Below are 22649 nucleotides of genomic sequence, written 5' to 3' on the forward strand. Positions count from 1 at the left end.
CCACTCCCGGGGCTCCTCTCCCGCCTGTGCCAGCACCACCCACTGTGGGTGGGGGCAGCCTTCTCAGGACCTGCCCATATTCTACCTACAAAGCGAGGGTCCTACTGCGTGGCCTCTGGGGACCAAGTGGGTGGCTGCTGTGGCCAGTGCTCAGGGCACAGGCAATGTGGTCCTTCCTCAACTCTGGGCCCAGGGAGGAGGTCAGCTGGTGGTGGCACTGCTGGGGTGGGGCAGGCCCATCTGGGTGCAGTGGTCATCACGGCCTGTCTGCACACAGCCCTGTCCCTTCCACTGCATGGATGCCATCTGCCTGAGGCCCTCACCAGAGAGGAGCTGGTGCCAGCTCCACAGGCAAAGTAGATGTCACTTTCAGCTCTTGGACTCTGTGAGCTAAGCAAGCCTCTTTTCCTGGTTTTGTTGGTGGGTACTGGGGATTGAGCGCAGGGGCACTTAACCATTGAGTCATATCCCCAGCCCTATTTTGTATTTTATTTAGAGACAGGGTCAGCAGGAAGCAAAATCCTTGCTTTTGCTGAGGCTGGCTTTGAACTTGCGATCCTCCTACCTCAGCCTCCCAAGCCACTGGGATTACAGGCATGCACCACCATGCCCAGCTAAACCTCTTTGCTTTATAAAGTTCCAATCTCAGGTATTTCATTACAGCAATAGAAAACAGACTAAGACACCATGCCACTCAAACACACAGTGCTACAGCCCTCCCACTTTCTCAGCTATAAGACACAGGTGTGGAAAGACATTGGAATCTGAAAGCAGGCTGTATGAGTGAGAGTCCACATGCCAGGGACTTCGGGGATTTCTCTGTGACCTAAATCCTATCTACGTACATCATGATCTCTGGATCTTGGTCAGAAACAGATTAATTGCTGACATCAAGAACAAGCCAGCTTGGTTGTGGCAAGGCCAGCACTGCTTAGTCCTGTGTCACATGCAACTGCAGCAGTTCAGTCCCCCTCCCTGGAGCTGTAGGTACCTCCATCAGGGTACAGGCCCTGAGGGACAATGTCCTCTTCAGACCTTGCCAAAGGTCTCAGGGTGTCTGCAGGAAGCATGTGTTGAGGGACAGAGGTGTGAGGTGCTTTGGGACTTGTGGTTCTGTTGGCCACATTGGCCTGGTGCAGAGGGCTGCAGAGGGCCGGGGGCTGCAGAGGGCAGAGGGCTGCAGAGGGCAGAGGGCTGCAGAGGGCTGGGGGGCTGCAGAGGGCGGGGGACTGCAGAGGGTTGCAGAGGGATGGGGGGCTGCAGAGGGCTGCAGAGGGTGAGGGCTGCAGAGGGCTGCAGAGGGCAGGGGGCTGCAGAGAGCAGAGGGCTGCAGAGGGCTGCAGAGGGCAGAGGGCTGCAGAGGGCTTCAGAGGGCTGGGGGGCTGCAGAGGGTGGGGGACTGCAGAGGGCTGCACAGGGCAGGGGGCTGCAGAGGGCTGCAGAGGGTGGGGGCTGCAGAGGGCTGGGGAACTGCAGAGGGCTGCAGAGGGTGGGGGCTACAGAGGGCTGCAGAGGGCTGCAGAGGGTGGGGGGGCTGCAGAGGGCTGCAGAGGGCAGGGGGCTGCAGAGGGCAGGGGGCTGCAGAGGGCGGGGGGCTGCAGAGGGCTGCAGAGGGCAGGGGGCTGCAGAAGGCTGGGGGCTGCAGAGGGCAGGGGGCTGCAGAGAGCTGCAGAGGGCTGCAGAAGGCTGGGGGGCTGCAGAGGGCTGCAGAGGGCAGGGGGCTGCAGAGGGCTGGGGGCTGCAGAGGGCTGGGGGCTGCAGAGGGCTGCAGAGGTCTGCAGAGGGCTGGGGGCTGACGCTGCTTCTGACAGCAGGCTGCTGTGTGGGGCGGGCACTGTAAGGTGGGCCCTTGTTCAAGCCAGACACTCATGGACGGAGGCTCAGGCCCCGTCTGTTCCCTTTTCATCTTGGGGAGCAGGGAAGGTGGGGCAGGGCTGGGCTCACCGTCCTTGGCCACATCCCCAATGGGCACATTGTGCTTCTGTGCCATGTATCCCAGGAAGGAGAAGACGACGAAGCCGGAGGAGAAGCTGGTCAGAGAGTTGATGGAGGTGGTGACGATGGCGTCTCTGCAAGGACAAGACAGGCCGTTGGTGCAGCCATTTCCTGTGTCTGGGGGGGTAGGGGGCTCTGGAGGGGCTGCTTCTCCAGGTGAGCTCGGCAGCCCTGCTGCAGCCCGGCAGGGCCCGATCTGGGCCACCCTGGACCTCCTGCCTCAGGGTGGGTGAAACAGCCTGTATTCTGCTGGCCCAGGGTGCTGACTGCCCCCCTTGCCAGGGGGCTGCCAAGCAGGGCTTCTAGGACCAGAGGTGTGCACACCCTGTGACATCACTGAAATGCAGATCCTGAGCGGTGGCCCAGTGGCCGGCTGTGTGTGCAGGCACACATGGGGACGCTGGTGCTGCCAGTCTGAGGTCCTCACTGGAGGGCCAGAGGCAAGCCAGGGAGAACCAGGAGGGGCCAGAGCCCTCAGGCGGCCAGCACTCTCCTCCTGGGTCCATGTGGCCAGCTGCCGCGGAGGACTGCACTTCTCCCGCAGAGTGTGTGGACCCGGTCGACACGGGGTGGACTCTGGGCTGGGGCTAGCTGGGGGCCTCCTGCATGGTCTGACTGGCCGTTTCGCTGCACTCAGTCTGAACTTCAGTGCAGTTTAATCCTCATGATGTGAAAGAAGTGAACCAGGCTCTGAGGGTGGGAGGAAGCAGGACTCAGACTCGATTCTGTTTGCTTTGGGAGGATTTGGGTTTGGCATGAGGCTGCAGGTGGCCCGCGCCCTCCTGAGCTGGTGGACCAGCCTAGTCTCCTCAGGGTCTGGCATGCCATCCTGGGGTCCAGGCTCCCTCAGTGCAGGCCTGAGGGGCACACTGAGGTGGCTCCTTGAGGCAGGCGTCTTGGTGAGGTTGGACCCTGAGCAAGGGGACAGAGACTGCTGCGCTGGCCTGGGGAGGAGGTGGCAGGAGGAGAGGGCTGGCCGTGCTGCCGTGTCCCCTCCAGGAAGGTCCTCCCCAGGAGGGGGCACGCATTCCTATGGACCAAGACCCCAAACCCATGGGTTTCAATACCTTCCTCGAAGTGAGAATTAAGATCTCACTGAGTGCCCACCTTATTTTACATTTAAAAAGCTGTGTGGTCAGAGGTTGTGCAAGCAGGGTTTAGCTTCCAAGTCAGCGTCCCTCTCCCGGCCACCCGCCAGCAGTGATGCCGACCAGCTCTCACAGACCTCTCAGGGCCGCTGCAGCTCAGGACTTACCTGTAGCAATTGTTGGTGAACTTGTTGTAGCTGGAGAAGGCGATGAGCACCCCGAACCCAACACCCAGGGAGAAGCACACCTGGGTGGCAGCATCTATCCAAACCTGCAGAGCCGGGAGCAGTGAGATCGCTGCTAGAGGCAATGAGGAGGCTTTCCACGTCCACCCACCGCGGGGACCTCTGCAGCTGAAACCACGGGCTCCAAGGAGCAGCGAGCCTCCCTCCTCCCGCCCGGTAGGAAGCAAAAGGCATTAGCAGAGTGCTCGGCAGCGGCAAAGGCCACCAGGGAGTGACCCTCCTGCATCACTGGCCTGAGAGAAAGGGGGCAGGTCTGCGTGGTCTGCCTATGTCTGCGATCCCCTTGGAGCGTCCACACAGCTACTCCACACGACCAGGGGCATCTGGTCCCTTCCCCTGGAAGCTGCTTTGCGTGTTAAAGCACCAGTGAGCCGACGCTCCGCGTGGCCCTGACGCCCCGCGTGGCCCCCGACACTCAGCGTGGCCCCTGCCGCTCGACATGGTCCCCCTGACACTCGGCGTGGCCCCTCTGACCTGCTAACTCGTGCTTTGTGTCTTTCCCAGCACCCCAAACCCAGCAGTGCAGCCAGCATGAGCGGTGCCCAGGAGCTGGGGGCCACCTGAGGCCAGATGTTGGGGTCCAGCAGGTGGCTGGCCCACTTCCTGAATGTGAAAGGAAAGCATGCAGGTCAGTAGCTGCCTGTGGCACATGACTGTTCACGTCAGGGCCTGCAAAGGCCACCAGAGCCCAGGCCTGCCGACTCCTGCACAGCCCGTGGGAGGCTGAGGAGAAGCCCCGGGGGTTTGGGCAGAGGCTGCTACCTGAGGCGTCTGGAGCTGGCTGTTCCTGGGGCTATTCCTGCATGTCCAGCCAGGACAGGGAGAGGTCGTGGGCCTGAATCTAAGGAACGACAGCAGGAACTCCCTCGGGGTTGTGGGTGGCGGGAGGGCTGGAGGCCTCCAGGGTCCCAGGCAGCTCCCCTGTGGTGAGGGAGGCAAGCTGGACGCAGAGGAGGCCAGAGCCTCTGGCTGCGGGCCTCAGGCTGCTGGAGCCTCGGGCTGCAGGGCACCAGGTGCCTCTGTCCTTTGGACAGAATGTCAAGATCCCCAGGGCCACCATGTTGGGGTCCTGTGTTAGAGGGCAGCTGGCCAGCTGATCGTCAGGGCTGAAGAGGTGGCCCAGCATGGTCAGGCGGGCAGTGGGCAAGGGGTCCCCGCTCTGCTGTCCTGTGGCCCCAGTGCCAGTGATCATGCCACCCCTGCTCAGGTGGCTGTGGGCGGGGGGGGGGTGGCACCGAGGAGTCCTGCCTCCTGCATAGCCCTCGGCCCTTGCCCAGCTGACGTCACCCCAGCCTGGGCCAGCACCGGGCCCAGGCCCTCAGTCCCGCCCTCCCCGCAGCTTGCCCACCCGTCTGCGCAGCCATCGTCCACCGCCTGCCTCAGTCTCCTACCCACGTCGGCCTCCTGCCCAGCCTCCAGCCACCCTCCAACTGCCCCTGTTCCTTCTGTCCCCTGGTTCCCACGCCCTCGCGTCTGGGCCCGGCTCTCCTCTGCGGAGCGTCTCCCACACGTGCACCTGCTGCCCTGCTGCAGGCTCCGGCTCCTGCTGAAGCTCTAGGTGCTCTAGGTGCCCCTGCTTTGCCCTGGATTCTGGAACACGCCTCCCGCAGGCATCCCCTGCCCTGCTGCCACCCTGCCCTGCTGCCCACCCTCCACTCTGCCCACTCTGCCCCACTACCACCCTGCCTGCTGCCCACCCTCCACTCTGCCCACCCTGCCTGCTGCCACCCTGCCTGCTGCCCACGCTCCACTCTGCCCACCCTGCCTGCTGCCACCCTGCCTGCTGCCCACCCTCCACTCTGCACACTCTGCCCTGCTGCCACCCTGCCTGCTGCCCACCCTCCACTTGCCCACCCTGCCTGCTGCCACCCTGCCTGCTGCCCACCCTCCACTCTGCCCACCCTGCCTGCTGCCCACCCTGCCTGCTGCCACCCTGCCTGCTGCCCACCCTCCACTCTGCCCTGCTACCACCCTGCCTGCTGCCCACCCTCCACTCTGCCCACCCTGCCTGCTGCCACCCTGCCTGCTGCCACCCTGCCTGCTGCCCACCCTCCACTCTGCCCACCCTGCCTGCTGCCACCCTGCCTGCTACCCACCCTCCACTCTGCACACTCTGCCCCGCTACCACCCTGCCCTGCTGCCACCCTGCCTGCTGCCCACGCTCTACTCTGCCCACCCTGCCTGCTGCCACCCTGCCTGCTGCCCACCCTCCACTCTGCACACTCTGCCCCGCTACCACCCTGCCCTGCTGCCACCCTGCCTTCTGCCACCCTGCCTGCTGCCCACCCTCCACTCTGCCCACCCTGCCCTGCTGCCACCCTGCCTGCTGCCACCCTGCCTGCTGCCACCCTGCCCTGTTACCCACCCTCCACTCTGCACACCCTGCCCCGCTACCACCCTGCCCTGCTGCCACCCTGCCTGCTGCCACCCTGCCCTGTTACCCACCCTCCACTCTGCACACTCTGCCCCGCTACCACCCTGCCTGCTACTACCCTGCCTGCTGCCCACCCTCCACTCTGCCCACCCTCCACTCTGCCCACCCTCCACTCTGCCCACTCTGCCCTGCTGCCACCCTGCCCCGCTCCCACCCTGCCTGCTGACACCCTGCCCTGCTTCCCACCCTGCCCTGTTACCCACCCTCCACTCTGCCCACTCTGCACTGCTGCCACCCTGCCCTGCTCCCACCCTCCACTCTGCCCACCCTGCCCTGCTGCCACCCTGCCCCGCTCCCACCCTGCCTGCTGCCACCCTGCATGCTGACACCCTGCCCTGCTTCCCACCCTGCCCTGTTACCCACCCTCCACTCTGCCCACTCTGCACTGCTGCCACCCTGCCCTGCTCCCACCCTCCACTCTGCCCACCCTGCCCTGCTGCCACCCTGCCCCACTCCCACCCTGCCTGCTGCCACCCTGCCCTGCTGCCACCCTGCCTGCTGCCACCCTTCCCTGCTGCCACCCTTCCTGCTGCCACCCTGCCCTGTCACCTACCCTGCCCTGCTGCCCACCCTGCCCTGTCGCCCACCCTGCCCTGCTGCCCACCCTGCCCTGCTGCTGACAGCTGCAGCTCGCCTGGCCTGGTCCACACCACAGTCCCCTTTGCCGGCTCCTCCACACCCCAGCCCCCAGGGTGCGCCTGTCCACTGCCCTCAGACCTCTGCAGCTCTCAGGTCTCCTCTGCCCTGAGGCCACCACTGCCCCAGGCGTCCACTGTCCTCAAGCCTGGCCTCCATCTCCAGCTGGGCTGCCTCACCGCCTCCTGCCCCTCGCAGAGGAGCTCTCCTCTTCTCCTCCTGCCCGCCCCTCCTCCCTGTCCTCCTGTTTCCGCTGCAGCTTTGGTCTTTCTGCTTCCCTGTGCACCTGGAACTGACTCCTGGCCTTACCTGCCTAGGGCCACACCTGCGGAGGCCTCCTGCCCCCGCCGTCCCCTGCTGCCGCCCGTCCCACAGTGACAGAACCCTGGATAGCCTCCGCCCCTCCATCCCACCTTGTCCACCTGAATCTGACATCCCCACAAGCTGCTCTCTCCACCACCCGTGCCCAGGAGCCTCTGCCACTGGCCACCGCACTCCTCTTTGCCCAAGCAGCACTGTCCCTTCTCCCTCCCTCGGGGACCCACCCCGCAGGGCCTGGCCAGACCTGGCCTCTCTGAGGCCGCTCCATCCACATGCTTTAACCCAGAGGCTCTCTCCCTCTGTGCGGCCTGACTAGATCTGGTTTCCCACGGGACCAGCTTGAGGTCACCCTCTTATTGTGCGCAGGCCCAGGAGGCCCGGAGCAGGCAGCGCTGCGGGTTGGTGGACGGGGACCGCCGCAGCCGGCTGAGCCGCCCGGTGTTTTCCAGGACTCAAGGGCACCCTTCTGGCAGCAGGTGGCAAAGGGGAGACCGCGAGGCAGCACTGGGGTGTGAGGCCTGGCAGCAGCCAGCAGAGGACTGCCCCCAGGGTCCTGCCCCTGCCCTGCTCAGGCTCCCTGCTCTGCACAGGCCCCTCACCTGGCCCGACAGTGCGGGTGCCAGCCGGCCTGCACTGCTGGACAGAGAAGTTCCTGCCCAGTGCTGGTGGGACTCCCGGGCCAGAACGTAGGTGCTCATGGCCTGGCCCCTGCCAGCCCTCGAGGTCTGGGGTCCATGGGGGGTGACTCACAGATGCCTCGCAGAGCCGGTAGAAGTCCACGCTCAGGTAGGCTCTGATGCCGTCCAGGGCCCCAGGGAGGGTGATACCGCGCAGGAGCAGGGCGGTGAGGACCACGTAAGGCATGGTGGCTGTGATCCACACAACCTGAAGGAGAGCAGGTGACACTGGACTGCCCAGGCCACTGGGAGGGGCCCTGGTACAGCAGGTGCCGGCAGGAGAGCCGCACAGGGTCACCTAAGTGGGAGTGCTAGGAGGTGGCCTCTGAGGGCCGCCTGGTGTCCTGCGCACCACACGATGCAGCCCAGGGAAGCTCACTGAGTGGACTGCAGCTTGCCTCTGTCCTGTGTGTGTTCCAGGCCAGAGTGCAGCGGGCAGGAGTGGCTGGGCTCCCGCAGGGTGAGGGGCACACCAGCTGACCTTGCTGGGGAGTGAGAGGACTGCTGTCCCGAGGGAGGGCTGCGTGTGCCTCCCACAGTGCAGTGACTGCTGTGTGAGAACTGCTCTGGGTGCCCATGTCCCTCTACAGCACTTTCATAGGAGAGAGAGAGAGAGAGAAGGGGGGAGCGCCAATGCCCCCTGCACTTGTCTTCACTCTGGAAACCTCCTGCTGTGGGTGATTCCCTCTAGGGTCCTTCCCCAAACACAGCAAGTATCTCCTCAACCCCACAGGGCCACTTGTCCACTTCTGCACATGGACAGACACTTGTCCATGCTGACTCAGCTAGGGCATGTGTCCCGCCCCTGGCCGTGCGTCATCCTGACCTGACCACCATCCTGTGTCCACGCCTGGTGGCAGGGCCCAGCACTCACCTTCCCCGAGGTCTTCACCCCCTTCCACAGGCTGAAGTAGAGCAGGACAATGACCAGGACCAGGCAGAGTGTAAGCTGCCACCGTGGAGGGCCCAGATCGTCGATGCCACGGCTCTCGTGGAGATGCAGCACGCCGCGCCTGGAGGGGCACAGGGGCTCAGAGGGCAGCCACCACACCCCGCCCTGGGCCGCTGGCCAGAGACCTGCCCTCCCTGCTCAGCAGGGACACAGCAGTCACACGCAGGGAGAAGCTGGGGACCCGACCAGGCACGGGATCTGACCCACCAGAAAGCCGCTCTGGAAGGTCCAGCCTACCAGCCCGTCCCCGAGGCTTCTGGACACCCGGCCCTCACCGCCGGCCCTTGGCACCCTGCTGTCTGGAGTGGGGAGGAAATGGGTTCCCTGGGTCTGTGAGGAGGGAACCCCAGGAACCAGAGGGAGGCTGCTGCCTGAGATGGCCCCAGGCTTCCTGAAGGCAGAGCTCTGAGCCATAACAGGCTCCTGACCCCTCCCACTGCCCGGCTGCCTCAAGGAGGCTCCTCAGGGACGGACTTGGGATGACTCTGCTCTGGGCTCCATCAGGGTCCCCATGTGGCTCCTGTCCCCAAAGGGCAGAGTGTCAGGTAACAAGGAGAGGGAGTGGGGCGGAGCCAGGCTCCAGTCCTGGACACTAAGTCCTGGTGACAACCTGCGGGAATCTGCAGGAAAGGCGGGACAGAAACGAGAAATGTGAACTGAAACCAGGATGAGACCAGTGAGGTCCACGTCCACCGTGGGGAAAGACTGAGTCGGCACAGACACTGCGCTCTCCGGGGAGGAGACGGGACGTCAGCTCGGCCTGGGGTCCGACAGTGGATTCCTAGACACACGTGGAACCTAGACAAGTCTGCAGGTATCAGGTGTAAAGACGTCTGTACGTCCCAGGAGTCCATCAGCGAGGGAGAGGGACTGTGGAAGGGGGAAGACGCGCCCAACTCCCCGCCGCACGAGGGAGTGGCAGCCAGAAGGAAGGACTCCCAGGACCAACAGCACGGGCACAGCCCTCCATGTAGGGTGGGCTCTGGCTGGCGCTCCTCCTCGCAGGCACGCCACGGCCAACCGGCACGTGGACAGACACTGAGTGCGCCAGTCACTAGGGACGCGCAAACCCGGACTATGAGACGCTCCACTGCCCACACGGATGGAGGTCATCTGAGCCAAGAAACAGGCAGAAAAGAAGTGTGGTCCAGCGTGGAGAAGCTGAGAACCGTGGGCACTGCCGGGTGTGAGGGCCGCGCTTCGAGGCCAAGCTCAGGCTGTGCCCCAGGACGCTGGCATCGCGTCTGGGCACACACTCAAAGGGAAGGAAAGCAGGGTTCACACTCCACATGCACCCACATTCCCATGGGTCCGCAGCAGCTGGAGAGCCCCAGCTGACCAGGGTCCAGGCAGCTGCAGGATGTCATCAAGACCAAGAGCCATCTGGGCTGAAAATGAAGTCAAGCCCTGGCACTGGGTGGACACTGAAGGTGTACCCCAAGAGGAGTAGGTCAGAGCAAAAGACCCCCGATCCATGGCCCGGACGTCCCGGGGTCATTGGAGTCATCAGCTGGTACCTGTAATGTGGGGGCCAGGCCTGGGGGGACGGCAGTTGAGTCTAATGGGGACAGAATTCCGGTTTGGGAAGCCGAACACGGTGGAGATGAGTGGTGGCGATGGCCTCCCACTGTGCGAACGCGCTCAGTGCGCCACCGGCCTGCGCGTAAACGGGAAAGCGCTGGATTCATGTGCAGTTTGCTACCTGGGAGCCCCCGAGAAGGAAGAGCACGCTCAGGCGGCCAGCGAGTCACTGGCACCGTGCTCATGGGGGTGCCTCACGTGGGGGGCAGTGGGCCAGAAGGAGACTCCCCTCGAAGACGAGGCCAGGTGCTGGCAGGCGGGAGGGCAGGACGGATCTGCGGGCCGTCATTAGAGCACACCCCGGCCAGGACAGTCGGCAGCACAGTGTGGAGAGGACCTTGACATGGCCACACAGACTGGGAGGAGGGAGCAGGCTGCGGGGCTGTACGGAGCCGTGGAGCCACGCGACGTGAACGTCACCTGGCCACGAGGCACCTGGCCACGAAGCACGAGGGGCTGGAGCCTGGTCACCCGCAGTGCGGATGAGGGGAAGCCTCAGAGCTGATTGACCCCAGAGGAGAGGGGACACCAACTGAAGAAATAGCCAGAGAGAGACTTCCACCCCACCATAGTGATGACGATCACAGGCAGACTGTCACACGGGACACGAGCGGGAAGAGACTATGCTGTGGACCAGAAGCCCACTCTGAGTGAAGGACACACAGGTCAAATGCCAGAGCGGGAACAGGTCACGACATGGCCACCACTCCTGATGGCGGGGTGGCCGTATTCATGCCAGAAAAGCAACTTCAGGAGGAGGTGACCCGAAGGGTGAGCACGGTGGCCAGGGGGTCAACCAAAGGCCGACACTCACGCACACACCTGCCTTCATCCTGGGGCCTCCGGACGCAGTGCAGCCAAGAGAGCATGAAGAGGAAAGGCAAGCCCACCACTGCAGGGAGTCCCAGCACCTTCCCAGGACCTGGCCAGCGGAGGACAGCAACTCCCTGCCGACACCGCGACCGAGCAGCACCGAGCACACCAACCAGCACACCGTTCGTTCCCTTGACACCACCCCCGACAGCAGAAAGCATGCTCTTTCTTTTGAGATGGGTCTTACTGTGTGGCCTGGCTGGCCTTGAACACCCAGCCCCTGGGACCCTCACTCCGTAGGATCCAAACACCACTAAGTTGCTGAGGCTGACCTTAAACTAGTGATCCTCCTGCCTCAGCCTCCTGAGGTGCTGGGATTAGATGCGCACCAGCCTGGCCGGGCCACCATGCGTTAAAAACCCATTCTTTTTAGATGCGTCTTCCACCAAGCTACCAGAGTAGAGGGTACATACAGAGCATTTCCCAGATGCACCACACAGCCGGCCGTGAACAAGCCTCAGTAAATTTTAAAAGATCAAACTTTTACACACATGTCATTTTGTCAAAATGAAATTAAATTAGAAATTGATAACAGAAACATCTAGGAAACCTCCAAATACTTCAAAGTTAAACAATCAACTTCTAAGAATATTCCATTAGTCAAAGTCAAAATCATAAGTGAGATTAAGAAATACCTTCCCATGAATGGAAATGAAAATACATCTCCAACTTTGTAAGATGTAGCTAAACTGGTCCCTTAGAGGAAAATTCATAGCTCTAAGTACAGGACTTTCTACTCTGTGTTAGAAAGTGGGTGAAGGCAGACTTAGCAAGTGCCCGTGGCAGTGAGGGGCATTCAAAAACGCCTGGAGCCTCGTGAGTCCGTCCCGCAGGCCACACTTTCCGGGCTCAGGCTTCTTGCTTGCCGCGCTAACTGACCCGCAGTCCTCAGATCCATGGAGAGGCGCAATTCACACAGCACAGGGAGGCTGACTGCTATGGGTGGGTGGCCACCTGCAGGACGCACACTCATTACTGTCACCACCTTGGCCTTTCTTTGCCCTACAGTGTGACCTGGGCTCCTGACCCGGGGCCTGTAGGAGCCTGCTTCTCCTTCATGGTGAGCTCATTATAAAGGGGGTCTGAACTCCAGACCCCTGCAGACCTGTGCATGGAGGTCGCTGGGCCTGATGCTTCAGGGGAGTGAAGCCCAGGAGCATTCGGGAGGCACAGCGGGCACCTCGGTGCCAGGAGAGAATCCTCAGCACTCAGGGCTGTGGGTCCTCCTGCTTCCCCTCTGCCCGGCTGCCTCCAATGACAGTGGCCAGACCTTCCTGGAGCACAGAGCTTCATCGCCTCTCCATCTGTCTCCGATAGTCTGATTTCTGAAACATGCATATTCCTTCCTCCATTCATCACAAATCCCTGAATTCTCTGCCCGACCTTCTTATCTGAAAATCATGCAGATGAACTGACACCCCACACCTCCCGAGAGGTGACAGAGAGGTGACACTTCTGCAACCTTCCCATGTACTCCAAAGTACACTGACGTCCACCTGAAACTTGGGACAGGTGCTGGCTTGGCACCTGTCACCGTACCCAGGCCTCATGCCCCCCTGCATCCTCCAGGGCCACCCAGCTGTCCTGCAGATCCTGTGCAACCACAGCCCAGGGTAAAACTCTTGCTGGAAACAGGGTCGGGGAAGGACCACCAGTGGCCCAGTGTGGCTCCCCACAGCGAGCTTTCTCATGCGCACACACATCTGGTTCCAGAGGGTCCAGGAGAGAGGTGGACCTATGCAGAGGTCACAGCCCTTCCAGGCAAGGCCACCTGGTGATGGAGAAGGGGACGAAAGAGTGGGTACAGGATTGAAGGACTCAGAGAAAAACAGATTCCAGGAGAGGGGCTGGCCTGAAGATGGCCTGCAGAGGGTCAGGCCTGGTAAGCGGATGGCAGGAGGAGACAGAAGGCCAGGAGGAGCCTGCAGGGCACCGGGTGGGCTGGGGCAGCAGAGGAAGGGGCCTCTAGACAGGGAGGAACCCAGTGAAGACAATAAAGTTGTGTTTGTAAAAAGAGAAAAGCTCACGAAAGTGGGCTGCAGCTAGTGCACACCCCCTGGATGACCCCAAGGGCCAGGCTGCACTGCCCAGGAGCCCCTCTGCTGGAGAGAGTGGAGCCTGCATGCACCAGCATGGCGGACGTGCAGGGAGGGGCGGCCAGAACACAGGCTGAGCGCACTTCCCCTCAGCACCCGGGAGGCTCCTTCCCCACGGGGAAGCGGGATGGATAGTGAGGGGCTCTTCTACCAGAGCTGCTGAGCTGCCGGACCCCTGTGGGATTCAGAAGCTCCCTCCACCAGGAAGTGGAGCAGCAGGTCAATGGCAGCTCCAGACAGGGCAGAGGGTCCCCTCCACACCTTGGGAGCAGCAGGGCAGGGTGCTGGGTGCCCTCGGGGCTGCCCTGGGGGCCAGCCCTGCCACCTGGCCACTCTGCAGGCCTGTAGGAGCTGAACTTCCACTTACTCAAAGTACTCGGCGGCGGGTGTGGTCCAGAAGGTGTCGTTGGGGCCCGGGCTGGCGCTGGTGTTGGCGGTGCGGGCGTCGGAGCAGTTGGGGCTGTTCCAGGAGTTGTTGCAGTGCACCCAGGGCAGCTCCGTGGAGAAGGAGGAGAAGAGGTAGTGCAGCGCCCAGGCGATGATGACGTTGTAGAAGAAGCCCACGTAGAGCGAGATGAGGATGACCGTGAAGCCCACGCCTGGCGGGCGACACACGGCCGTCGGCAGGGGCCCTGGCACCCCTCGAGCTGGCGGGCCTCTGGCCTCACAGTGCCAGGTGACACCCAGGGAGGCTCATGGAGGGCCTGGCCAGGCCTCGGGGTGTGACTTTAGGGAAGGGCCCTCTCCTCTAGCCAGAGACATCAGGAGGTCTCTAAGGGCCACCCAGGGTACATGAGACCACCCTGGTACCCGCAGGGACCCTTAGGGCTAGCTAAGGACACCCAGCATCTGGGGCCACTCTAGATCATCCAGGGCCACCTAGGCACATCAAGGTCACCCACAGCCACACAGGGCAAGTGGGGACCATCCATTGCCATCACAGCCACTCAGGCTCATCCAGGGACATGTGGGGGCTACTCTGGGTCACCCAAGAGAACATAACCCAGGGTTATAAGGGGCGACTCTGTCTACATAAAACTGTCACCATCATCTAAGTCACTCATGGCCACAGTACCATCCTGGGCCATCTTGAGATGCCCATGCCAATTAGGCCATCAAAGGTCACCCACGAATGCTCAGTGTCATCAGAGGACAATTGGGGTCCTCCATGACCATCCATAGCAACCCAGGCCCAAGGACCACTAAGGGCACCCAGCACGCTCCATGATTAACCAGGGACACCGTAGTCACAGGGTGGCTTGCAGCCATCTGTGCTCATCCTTGCCCATGAGGTTACCCAGACGTACCCAAGGCCACCTGTGACCACCCACAGGCACCCATACCTTTCCCTGAGACTACCCAGGGTAAGCAGGGTCATCTGGGGCTATTTGCCATCACCCAGGCCAGGCCTGACCATCCGGTCTCCCAGGTTCATGTATGACCATCCAGGCCTCCTAGGACCTCACGGGGCCACATGAGGTCATCAAGCACCACCACGGAATGTTAGGACCATGGGGAGTTTCCTAGGATCACCCAGGGCCATGCATGAAGATCTGAGGCCACCCAGAGACAGACAGGCCTGTCACACGCTCTTTCCAGGATCACAGAATCTAGAATTTGGGATCCTCCACTTGGTGGGGGTTCCTGGTGAGGTAAGCAGAGCTCAGTTGTGAGCAGTCCACAGAATGGGGTCAACCTGATGGTGGGCAGGTGTTCTGGTGGCTGGAAGGCCTCTGCATGGGTCAAGGGCTGGTCCTAAAGGATGCTGGACAAGCCAGTTGTGTTCTTGCCAGTCTGGCTGGCTCCCCGTGCTCCTCGGCTTTCCTTCTCAGCACTGTGCACATGGTGGGCGGGTCTGCAACTTTAATTGAGGTCCTGAAAACCTGTGGGGTGCCTGTCTGATGGCTTGCAGGGGAGGGCCTACCTTCGGGGTGCCTTTTTCAGGGAATGGCGTGGGGTTCTTCCCATGGTTACACACTCGGGGAGGTTGCTCTCCTGATAAGGCACCATGTTCAAGTTCTCTTCCTATCCCATCAGCAAAGATCCAGGAAGTGTAACTTATTGTTTTAAACCAGGATCAGGAATGCAGATAACCCCCTTGGGAAGTGTGCTCAGAGCAGTCAGACAAAACCTGAATGTCCACTTAGGAAGGCTTCTCCAGAGTGGAACTGGTCAGTGACGAGTCATTTACACACAGCTCTGTCCCCTGAGCTCTGTAGAAAGGCTGGGTTCTGCTAGAGAAGACGGCCCAGGCAGCCATGTTGGGCAGCTGTGTTGCCAGGAAGCCAAGATGTTCCAAAAGGCACCTGCAGCTGGCTTTTCAATGTTTTCATGGTTAAAACTTTGAATCCCAAGTCCTCAGCTTGGAACCTGAGGAACTCAAAGGAGCTCTGATCACACACTAAGGTGCATCCAAGTCTGCTGTGCCAAGGGAGGGCTGACTTTGTCCTGGGTCATTCCAGGGCCACTGCTGTGTGGGAGAGTTCTGGGCTTCACAGCAGAGGGGCAGGAGCACCCCCCTTCACAGGAGAGGAACAAATCAGCTCACCAAGCAAATGGGCTTGTGTGGTCAGCAACACAGCACACGGGAGGGCCTTGTCCAGCAGCCCAGGTGCCTGGGGAGAAAACGGCTGCCCAGGAGGGTGGTTGCAAGTGTTGACTGCTCCTCTGGTCACACTGAGCTCTGCACATCAAGAAGGCAGACTGGGCCCCTGACAGGCAGCCTCACCAGCCCAGGAACCTCGCTGCAGCTCTTCCTTAATGCCATGGAAGACCCAGCCATGGGGAAGCCACGTGCCCCACTGCAGCCACATCCGGGTGCTGTGTGAGGAGGACAGCACAGTGAGGCTCCACTTAGTGCCAATGGTTTCCGTCTCCCCTGAGCCGGGGGCAGTCCTCCTCTGGAGGAACGGAGAAGCCAGGGCGCTTCCTTTCCTGGGCACTCAGTGACAGACGTGGACGCCAGTCTCAGCTCTCACTACCAATTTTCTTAGACTTCTATTTTCTTAGTATTTCTTCATGTTAACCTTGTGTGTATTCTGTTGTTTCCTTTGAGCCACTTTGAATTCTTTTTCAGAACGAGGATGAGTTTGATCAGTCACACTAAAACATTACCGACTGCAAAACGCGATGATCCTTTTACGTGCAATACAACAAGGTGATTTCCCACAGCACAGTCTGTCCTTGGCACTAAGCACATAACCTGAAAGGGGGCTTCCCGCTAACCCGGGCAAGGAGTCCCCAGGAGAGCCATGGGCACCTTTCCCCACCCACAGGAACCAGCGCTCCTCGAGCACCCACAGCTGGCTGTAGGACAGTATCACAGACACCCTGCAGGAGTCCGGCTGGAGAGCGCACTCCATGATGGGGCACCACCTACAGTCCCTACGGAGTCGCTGGGCAGGACAGAGACATGTGGAGAGAATGGGAAGGAGAGGGAGAGATGGAGGGAAGGGAGAGGGAAGAGCCGGAGGTTTGCAGACGTTCTTCTCCAGGGCGGACCAGGCAAGCCGCAGTGCTGGAGGCCCCCTGAGCCTCTAGCTGCTTTCCCTCGGGCCTGGGAGACTGCAGAGGGACCACCATGACTCACGGCCTCAGACAGCTGGGCTCTTCGGACTTCACCATCTGGCTTTCAAAGTGGAGCTCAGCTCCTGGTTAGGAGCAGGGGCAGCTCCCAGGGCTACCCAGACACGTCAATCATCCACCCAGGATGACCTGAATGACTGTTAGCTCCAAAAATTATTTTGGGGGCACTTTAACTGTGGCCTTATTTGCCAGGTGGCACTCCTATTTAATGAGACACAAAAACGTACCCAGGGTTATTAACCAGACCTAAGAGAAGACCTCGAGGAAGGAGAAGCATACACCCAGGGGACGTGGGAGAAGGCTCTGCCTAACCTGCTGTGAGGCCCACCACACCCTCTCACCAACCATCAGCCAAACGAAAGGGCAGTTGCTTTCTGGGATTTTAGTTGGGTTGGCCTTAAACTACTAAAGGTCTTTCTTCTTGGAAAAACCATTTTTTTTTCTTGCATCAATTCATTGAACTTTCCACGGCTGCACAGATACCAGAGCGGGCAGCCTGCCTCAGCAGCCCATCTCCCCATCACAGGTCACACTGTGGGAAAGAGGCTCTGCTGAGCTGCCGCTCTGAGGGTGCATGCGCGTCTTCCTGGGCGCCCTTGGCCCCAGCATGGCCCTTGGGGGCAGCTGGGATGGAGTCGATTACCGCCCTGCCACGGTCTCCCTCCCTCCGTGTTCTCACACCTGTGATCTCTGTTTCCCAAGACAGGGTGTGGACAGCCATGCCTGCTGAAGTCAGATGTCCTCTAGCAACCCCAGACAAGTCATCAGGGTCACCAAGTGCTCTGAAGGAAGTCCTTGGAAAATGCTTATTTTATAGGCTTCAAAATAAAAATCCACTCTGGCAGTTTTGTTGGAGAATATTCTCGTGGTGTGACGTTCAGATAGAAAACATATTTCCTCTGCCAACCCAGCCTCAGGGAGAATGGCCTCCTCCCTGCCGTCCCTCTGCCAGTCCCTGCCTGTAGAGAGCTGAATTTAGTTTGAGTGGGCACTCAGCTCCTTGCAGGGAGTGGGGCACTGGCCATGTCAAGTAGGAACTTAGGACGTACTCCAGATACGCAGAGGTGAGTGCTCAAAGTCCACAAAGCACCGTTTGGCATGGCCACAGCACACAGGGCAGCACCCGGTCCTGGCACCTCCCCCACTTGAGGTGGGGAGCCCCACTGCTGAGTCAGCACTCTCGGGCTCTAGGCTCTCAGATGCCACCTAAAGCCCATCAGGCCACCACCACAGCCTCGGGAGCAATGTCCTTGGCATTGCTGGGCAGACCCTGGGAGGTCACCATCACTTCCTGTGCACCAGGTCCCGTCAGTCAGCTCACCTGGAGAAACGGTGCTGTGCAGTTCCCGGGCAGCACATCAATGCCCAGAGCATGCATTTCTAGAGTCCAGCACCTTCGGTTACTGGCCACACTGCTCCAACAGGGGAGGAGGGTGCAGACGCACCGTGGGCAGCTCTGGACTTCGACTCCTGCCTTCGGATCCCAGGGAATGCCCAGCACCGCCTTGCGCCCCAGGAGTGTCTGCCTCACTCGTGGGCTATTGTGGGCGGTGGTGGGAGGGAAGACTCTCTACGTAGCTTCCTTGTGGCGTGGTCCAGAGAATCACTTAGCCCAGGAGAAAATCACTGACCACTGGGGTGTTAGGAAGGAAGGCAGCCTACTGCCCGGAAGAGCCAGCGTGCCTGGCTGTCTTAGCATTTCTGCTGCCAAGAGGGCAATCCTGTCCTCCGGGCAGACTTGCCCTAGGACAGCAGTATCCACTGGTCCTGGATATGGACGCCTGGGTACTGGCGGCACATTCCTGGAGACTTCTGCTCTCTTCCACACACACCAGGTCTTCAAGACCTTCTGAGAAAATCCAAACACTGGCCCTTCAAGGGTCATTTTCTGAGTGAGTGCCAACTGTCTGAGGGGCACCTCTCCTGTGTCTCCTGGAGGAATGTCCTCAAAGCCACGTAGACCCACGTGCCAGGAGGTAGGCCTGGAGCAGGGACTGTGTAGCCCTGGGGCCTGGCTGGGGGGCTGGACAGGTCTGGGATGGAGTCCTGCTCTGCTCATCCTGGACAAATTACTCAAGCCCTCTGACCCTCAGAGTGTATCTCCAGCACAGAGAGACAGCAGGGTGTCCCTCCAGGGATCTTCTGGGGACGAGTGAGCTGTTGGGCCACCTGGGGTCAACACGGGGTGTGTGCCTCATGGTGCTGTGGCCTGCATCAGCAGGCTTGAAGGACAGGTGAAAAAGCAGACTGATGATAAACAGATAGATACCAATGGATAGATGATAGACAGCAAGAAAGATGATTGACATGGGTCAAGATAGCTGGGGAATCACAGAGAGTGACCAGATGAAGATGATAGGAGATGATAGACAGATGAGACAGATGACAGACAGATGGCTCATGGATAGATGAGAGGTGGCAGATTGACAGGTGGGTGTTCTAGATTACTACCATTTCAGCACCCTGACAAGATAACCCTGCTGAAGAACCGCAGGAGCCTCCCCGGGGACCGCCAGTCCTTGGTCATGGCGGAACTTCAGCGCAGGACCAGCTTAGAAGGTGGGTGAACTGCCTACGGGCCTCAGCAAGGCAGGACCGCACACGCACACTGGACAGCCTGCTCTGAAAGCCTCAAGCCTCTGCTGCAGTCTGCACCACTCTCTGCGCTGTGTCAGGGCAAAAGGACAGGTCTCTGCACCTTACCTTTCAGGATGGGGCAGATCTTCCAGACGCCGGCAGCCCCTTCCCTGTTGAACTGCCCAAGGGCTAGCTCCATGTAGAAGAGCGGCATCCCAGCAATGACCATGAAGAGCAGGTAGGGCACCAGGAAGGCACCTGTGGACACACACGCCTTGGCTGCGGTGTGGAAGGGGCTGCTTGGCTTCCTCTGGGCTCTCACTGTCCCAGACTGAGCGTGGCCATTTGTACCCAGTGGCCTTTCTGGGTACAAATGAGGATCGAGTCTCAGATATGGTGGACAGCCTGCCTCCACACCTGTTGCCCACTATTTCCAGTGCCTCAATATGTCCCTCCAGAATCCCTGTTCACCCCCAACCCACACGATGACATCAAACCTATGGCAGAGCCGGACAGCCCTGCCCACTCTTGGTTTGGCTCCCACTGCAGGCCTGGCCCCTCCCTGGTCCAGATCCATTTACCTTTCAAGATCTGGCCCCAGCACCCCCTGACCCTCCCCAGGGCCTGGCACTCGGAGTCTGCCTCTACCACAGGCCACCGCTGAGGTCCTTGCTGCCAGGAGCTGCCCAGGGGCCAGGACCCCTCGGGTGGGCCTGGTTCCCTGCACCTATGCCCTCTATCTCCCCCTCGAAGGCCTGGGCCCTGTGCAGGCCTCCTAAGTCCCTCTTACTCCCCCCCAGGCTGACCTCTGTAAGGGAGGGCTTTGCCACGGCTCCCTTCTGGCCCGTGGAGAGGTGTGGAGACCCCTCGGCTCCGTCTTGGGACACTTACTGCTCAGGCCTTGGGCTTCTGTCTTCAAGATGGACATCTTCAAGACTTCCTCAAGAAGTCTTGCCCTGCCCTTCCTATGTCTGGAGGATCCAAGCAGGGAGGCCAGGGGACGGCCCCCAACGGGGACGCATGGGGAGGAGCGCCCCTTGACTTGGCTGCTCAAGGGAACTTTTCAGGTGACCTGCCCCATCCCAGCCTGCTGAGTGCCATGCAGTCAAGGGTCTATGGCTGGATGAATCCAGAAGTGAGGGCAGGGCCACTGGAGGCCCCCATTTCAGGGCATCATCTGCCCCTCCAAGTTCAAGTTCTACATACTTTTAAACACTATCAAGCCATTTTTTGGCCCTTGGAGAATTTTTCCAAAGTGAAAACAACCACTGGAACAGAGGACAGGGCCAAGGTGCCTCCACCTACTTCCTCCTGGTTGCCTCTTTTTGGGCCTCGTTTTTCTCAGCTGTTAAGATGCAGAGCAGAACCAGACTCTGTGTTCCTCACCCGGGAGAGCCTGCACCAGCTGCATCTCCTGCGCCTGGGACAGCGTGCACCTGCTGCATCTCCTGCACCTGGGACAGCCTGCACCTGCTGCATCTCCTGCACCTGGGACAGCCTACACCTGTGCCCAGGAGAGCCTGCAGCACTGCATCTCCTGCACCTGGGATAGCCTGCACTGCTGCACTGCTTGCATCTGGGACAGCGGGCACCCACTGCATCTTCTGCACCTGGGATAGCCTGCAGCACTGCATCTCCTGCACCCAGGACAGCCTGCACCCGCAATATCTCCTGGAGAGCCTGCACCCACTGCATCTCCTGCATCTCGAACAGCCTGCAGTGCTGCATCTCCTGCACCTGGGACAGCCTGCAGCACTGCATCTCCTGCGCCTGGGAGAGCCTGTACGACTTCATGCTCTGGTACGAAGCAGCCCTGTCTCCACCAGGAGGAGAGCATAATTTTGCCAGTGAGCATGTGTTCCCTAAGAACACTGCTCCCTGCTGCCCTGTGGCTCAACCTGGCAGAAGGAACCGGGCCCCAGATGGCACTTACCTCCACCATTTTTGTAGCATAGGTAGGGGAACCTCCAGACATTGGCCAGGTCCACTGCAAAGCCGATGACCGAGAGCAGAAAGTCGATCTTCTTGCCCCAGGTCTCCCGCTCCTGGGCCTCCTCAGGGCTCCGTGGTGGGTTGATCAGCGTGGAGTTCGTGAGCTGCACCCCGTTCTGCTCCTTGACCAGGATGAGTTCCACGTCCCTGGGGCCCATGGCATTGGGCTCCTTAGCCGGGGCCACCACGGGGGCCATGGGTCCCACGGAGCATTTGCTCTTACTCATGGGAAGACTGGAGCCTAGGGATTCTGTGCTTTTTCCTCTTGGTCTTCAGCCAACATGAAAAACAGAGAAACGCACTGGTGTGGTAGCAGGTTGACAGTGTGCGTCAAGAGCAGAGACCTGAGGCAATTGTGCTGCCTTGGAAGGAGCAAACACATTCCAAGCTCCTAGGATGACATGATGGTGCTCAGGAGAGGTGGAGACTCCAGATCTCTTTGGGGGTCACAGGGGGAACCAGCCATGGAAACCCTAAGACAGACCTGCTGATGTGCCTCCTCCCCCACCCCTCACCTGTCAAGCACAAGGCTTAATTTGCTTTCTGATAACCATGCACAGATGTTCTGTCCCTTCTCCACATTCCCAGGGAGTCATCCCATAGTCTTAAAGAGCGCCAATAGAAGGTCTCTGTAACAGCATTATGCATTCTTTATACCAGGTAATAAAACAAAGAGCAAAATTTATATAAACAGCCACACTAACTAAACATTTAAAAAATAATTACAACCACTTGTTCAAAGAACATCTGTATTATTCAAAGTCCATATCCACCTGTGCCCAGGGGCTTCTCCATGTCTATCTGCCCAGGGCTTCCTGTGCCCTACCTGAGCTGCACGGAGGATTGATGGTGCAGGACTTCACCCAGGGTGGGGCAGCTGCCACACAACCCCTTAAGAGGGAAATGGCTCTCAATTACTTCCGCAAAGCCCTGGGCAGAGTGGAGGAGGGCTGAGCACTGACACATGGACAGCCTGCAGACCTCAGCATTGTTCCCACTGTGCACAGACACTGAGTAAGCCTGGGCAGCAGGGTGACCGCTCTAGTGGGGTAACTTTCCCCTGCACCCAAAAGCAGACGCCTGACAGACGTTACTGTGTGCACCACTTCTCTGTGGCCTCTTCCCTGCAGGGACAGACCCATCCCTCAGGTTCTCGAAGAGCCACGGGGGTGCAGCGCAGCAGTGGGACTGCAGCAGTGGTCAACAGTTGGGGGAGGGTGGGAGGTGCGAATAGCACAGAGGCAGCCCCTTTAGTTCCTTGCAGGTGGGCGCACCAGGGCTCTCCTGCTCACCAAGTGGTGCTCAGCATCGGGAAGGATCCATCAGAGGCCAGACTTGAGCCAAGAGGGCAAAATGTGGCCTCTGAGACGGCATCTTTCCTTCTTCCGCTGCCCAGGTCAGGAAGCAGCTCCATGATAGGCTCTGTTCGCCCCCCTCCCCACTGTGGTTCCCTGCCAAAGTGGCCTGGGAGCTTGGAGTCGCAACCCGCGTCCTGGCCCCATCTTACAAATCGGACAAAAACCGCGGGAGATGAACCACCTCACGGATGGAGTCAACCACCTCGATGGGACGTGGGTTCGCGTGGCCAGTTCCGCCG

General features: G+C 60.3%; 1 protein-coding gene across 1 annotated transcript in view; it reads right to left on the reverse strand.

Moving 5' to 3' along the window:
- The window catches only part of Slc6a3 (solute carrier family 6 member 3), a 37255-nt gene extending 15976 nt beyond the window's left edge, over nt 1–21279 (reverse strand). The window contains exons 1-7 of the mRNA XM_026380032.2: nt 20994–21279; nt 19187–19318; nt 13266–13497; nt 8271–8409; nt 7470–7604; nt 3251–3354; nt 1945–2069 (exon numbers count right to left, since the gene is read on the reverse strand). Of these exons, the coding sequence (XP_026235817.2) occupies nt 1945–2069; nt 3251–3354; nt 7470–7604; nt 8271–8409; nt 13266–13497; nt 19187–19318; nt 20994–21279 (1153 nt within the window). The remainder of the gene's footprint in view (nt 1–1944; nt 2070–3250; nt 3355–7469; nt 7605–8270; nt 8410–13265; nt 13498–19186; nt 19319–20993) is intronic.
- Nucleotides 21280–22649: the final 1370 nt, after the last annotated feature.

The sequence above is a fragment of the Urocitellus parryii genome, chromosome 1 (assembly GCF_045843805.1).
Source record: "Urocitellus parryii isolate mUroPar1 chromosome 1, mUroPar1.hap1, whole genome shotgun sequence".
NCBI lineage: Eukaryota > Metazoa > Chordata > Mammalia > Rodentia > Sciuridae > Urocitellus > Urocitellus parryii.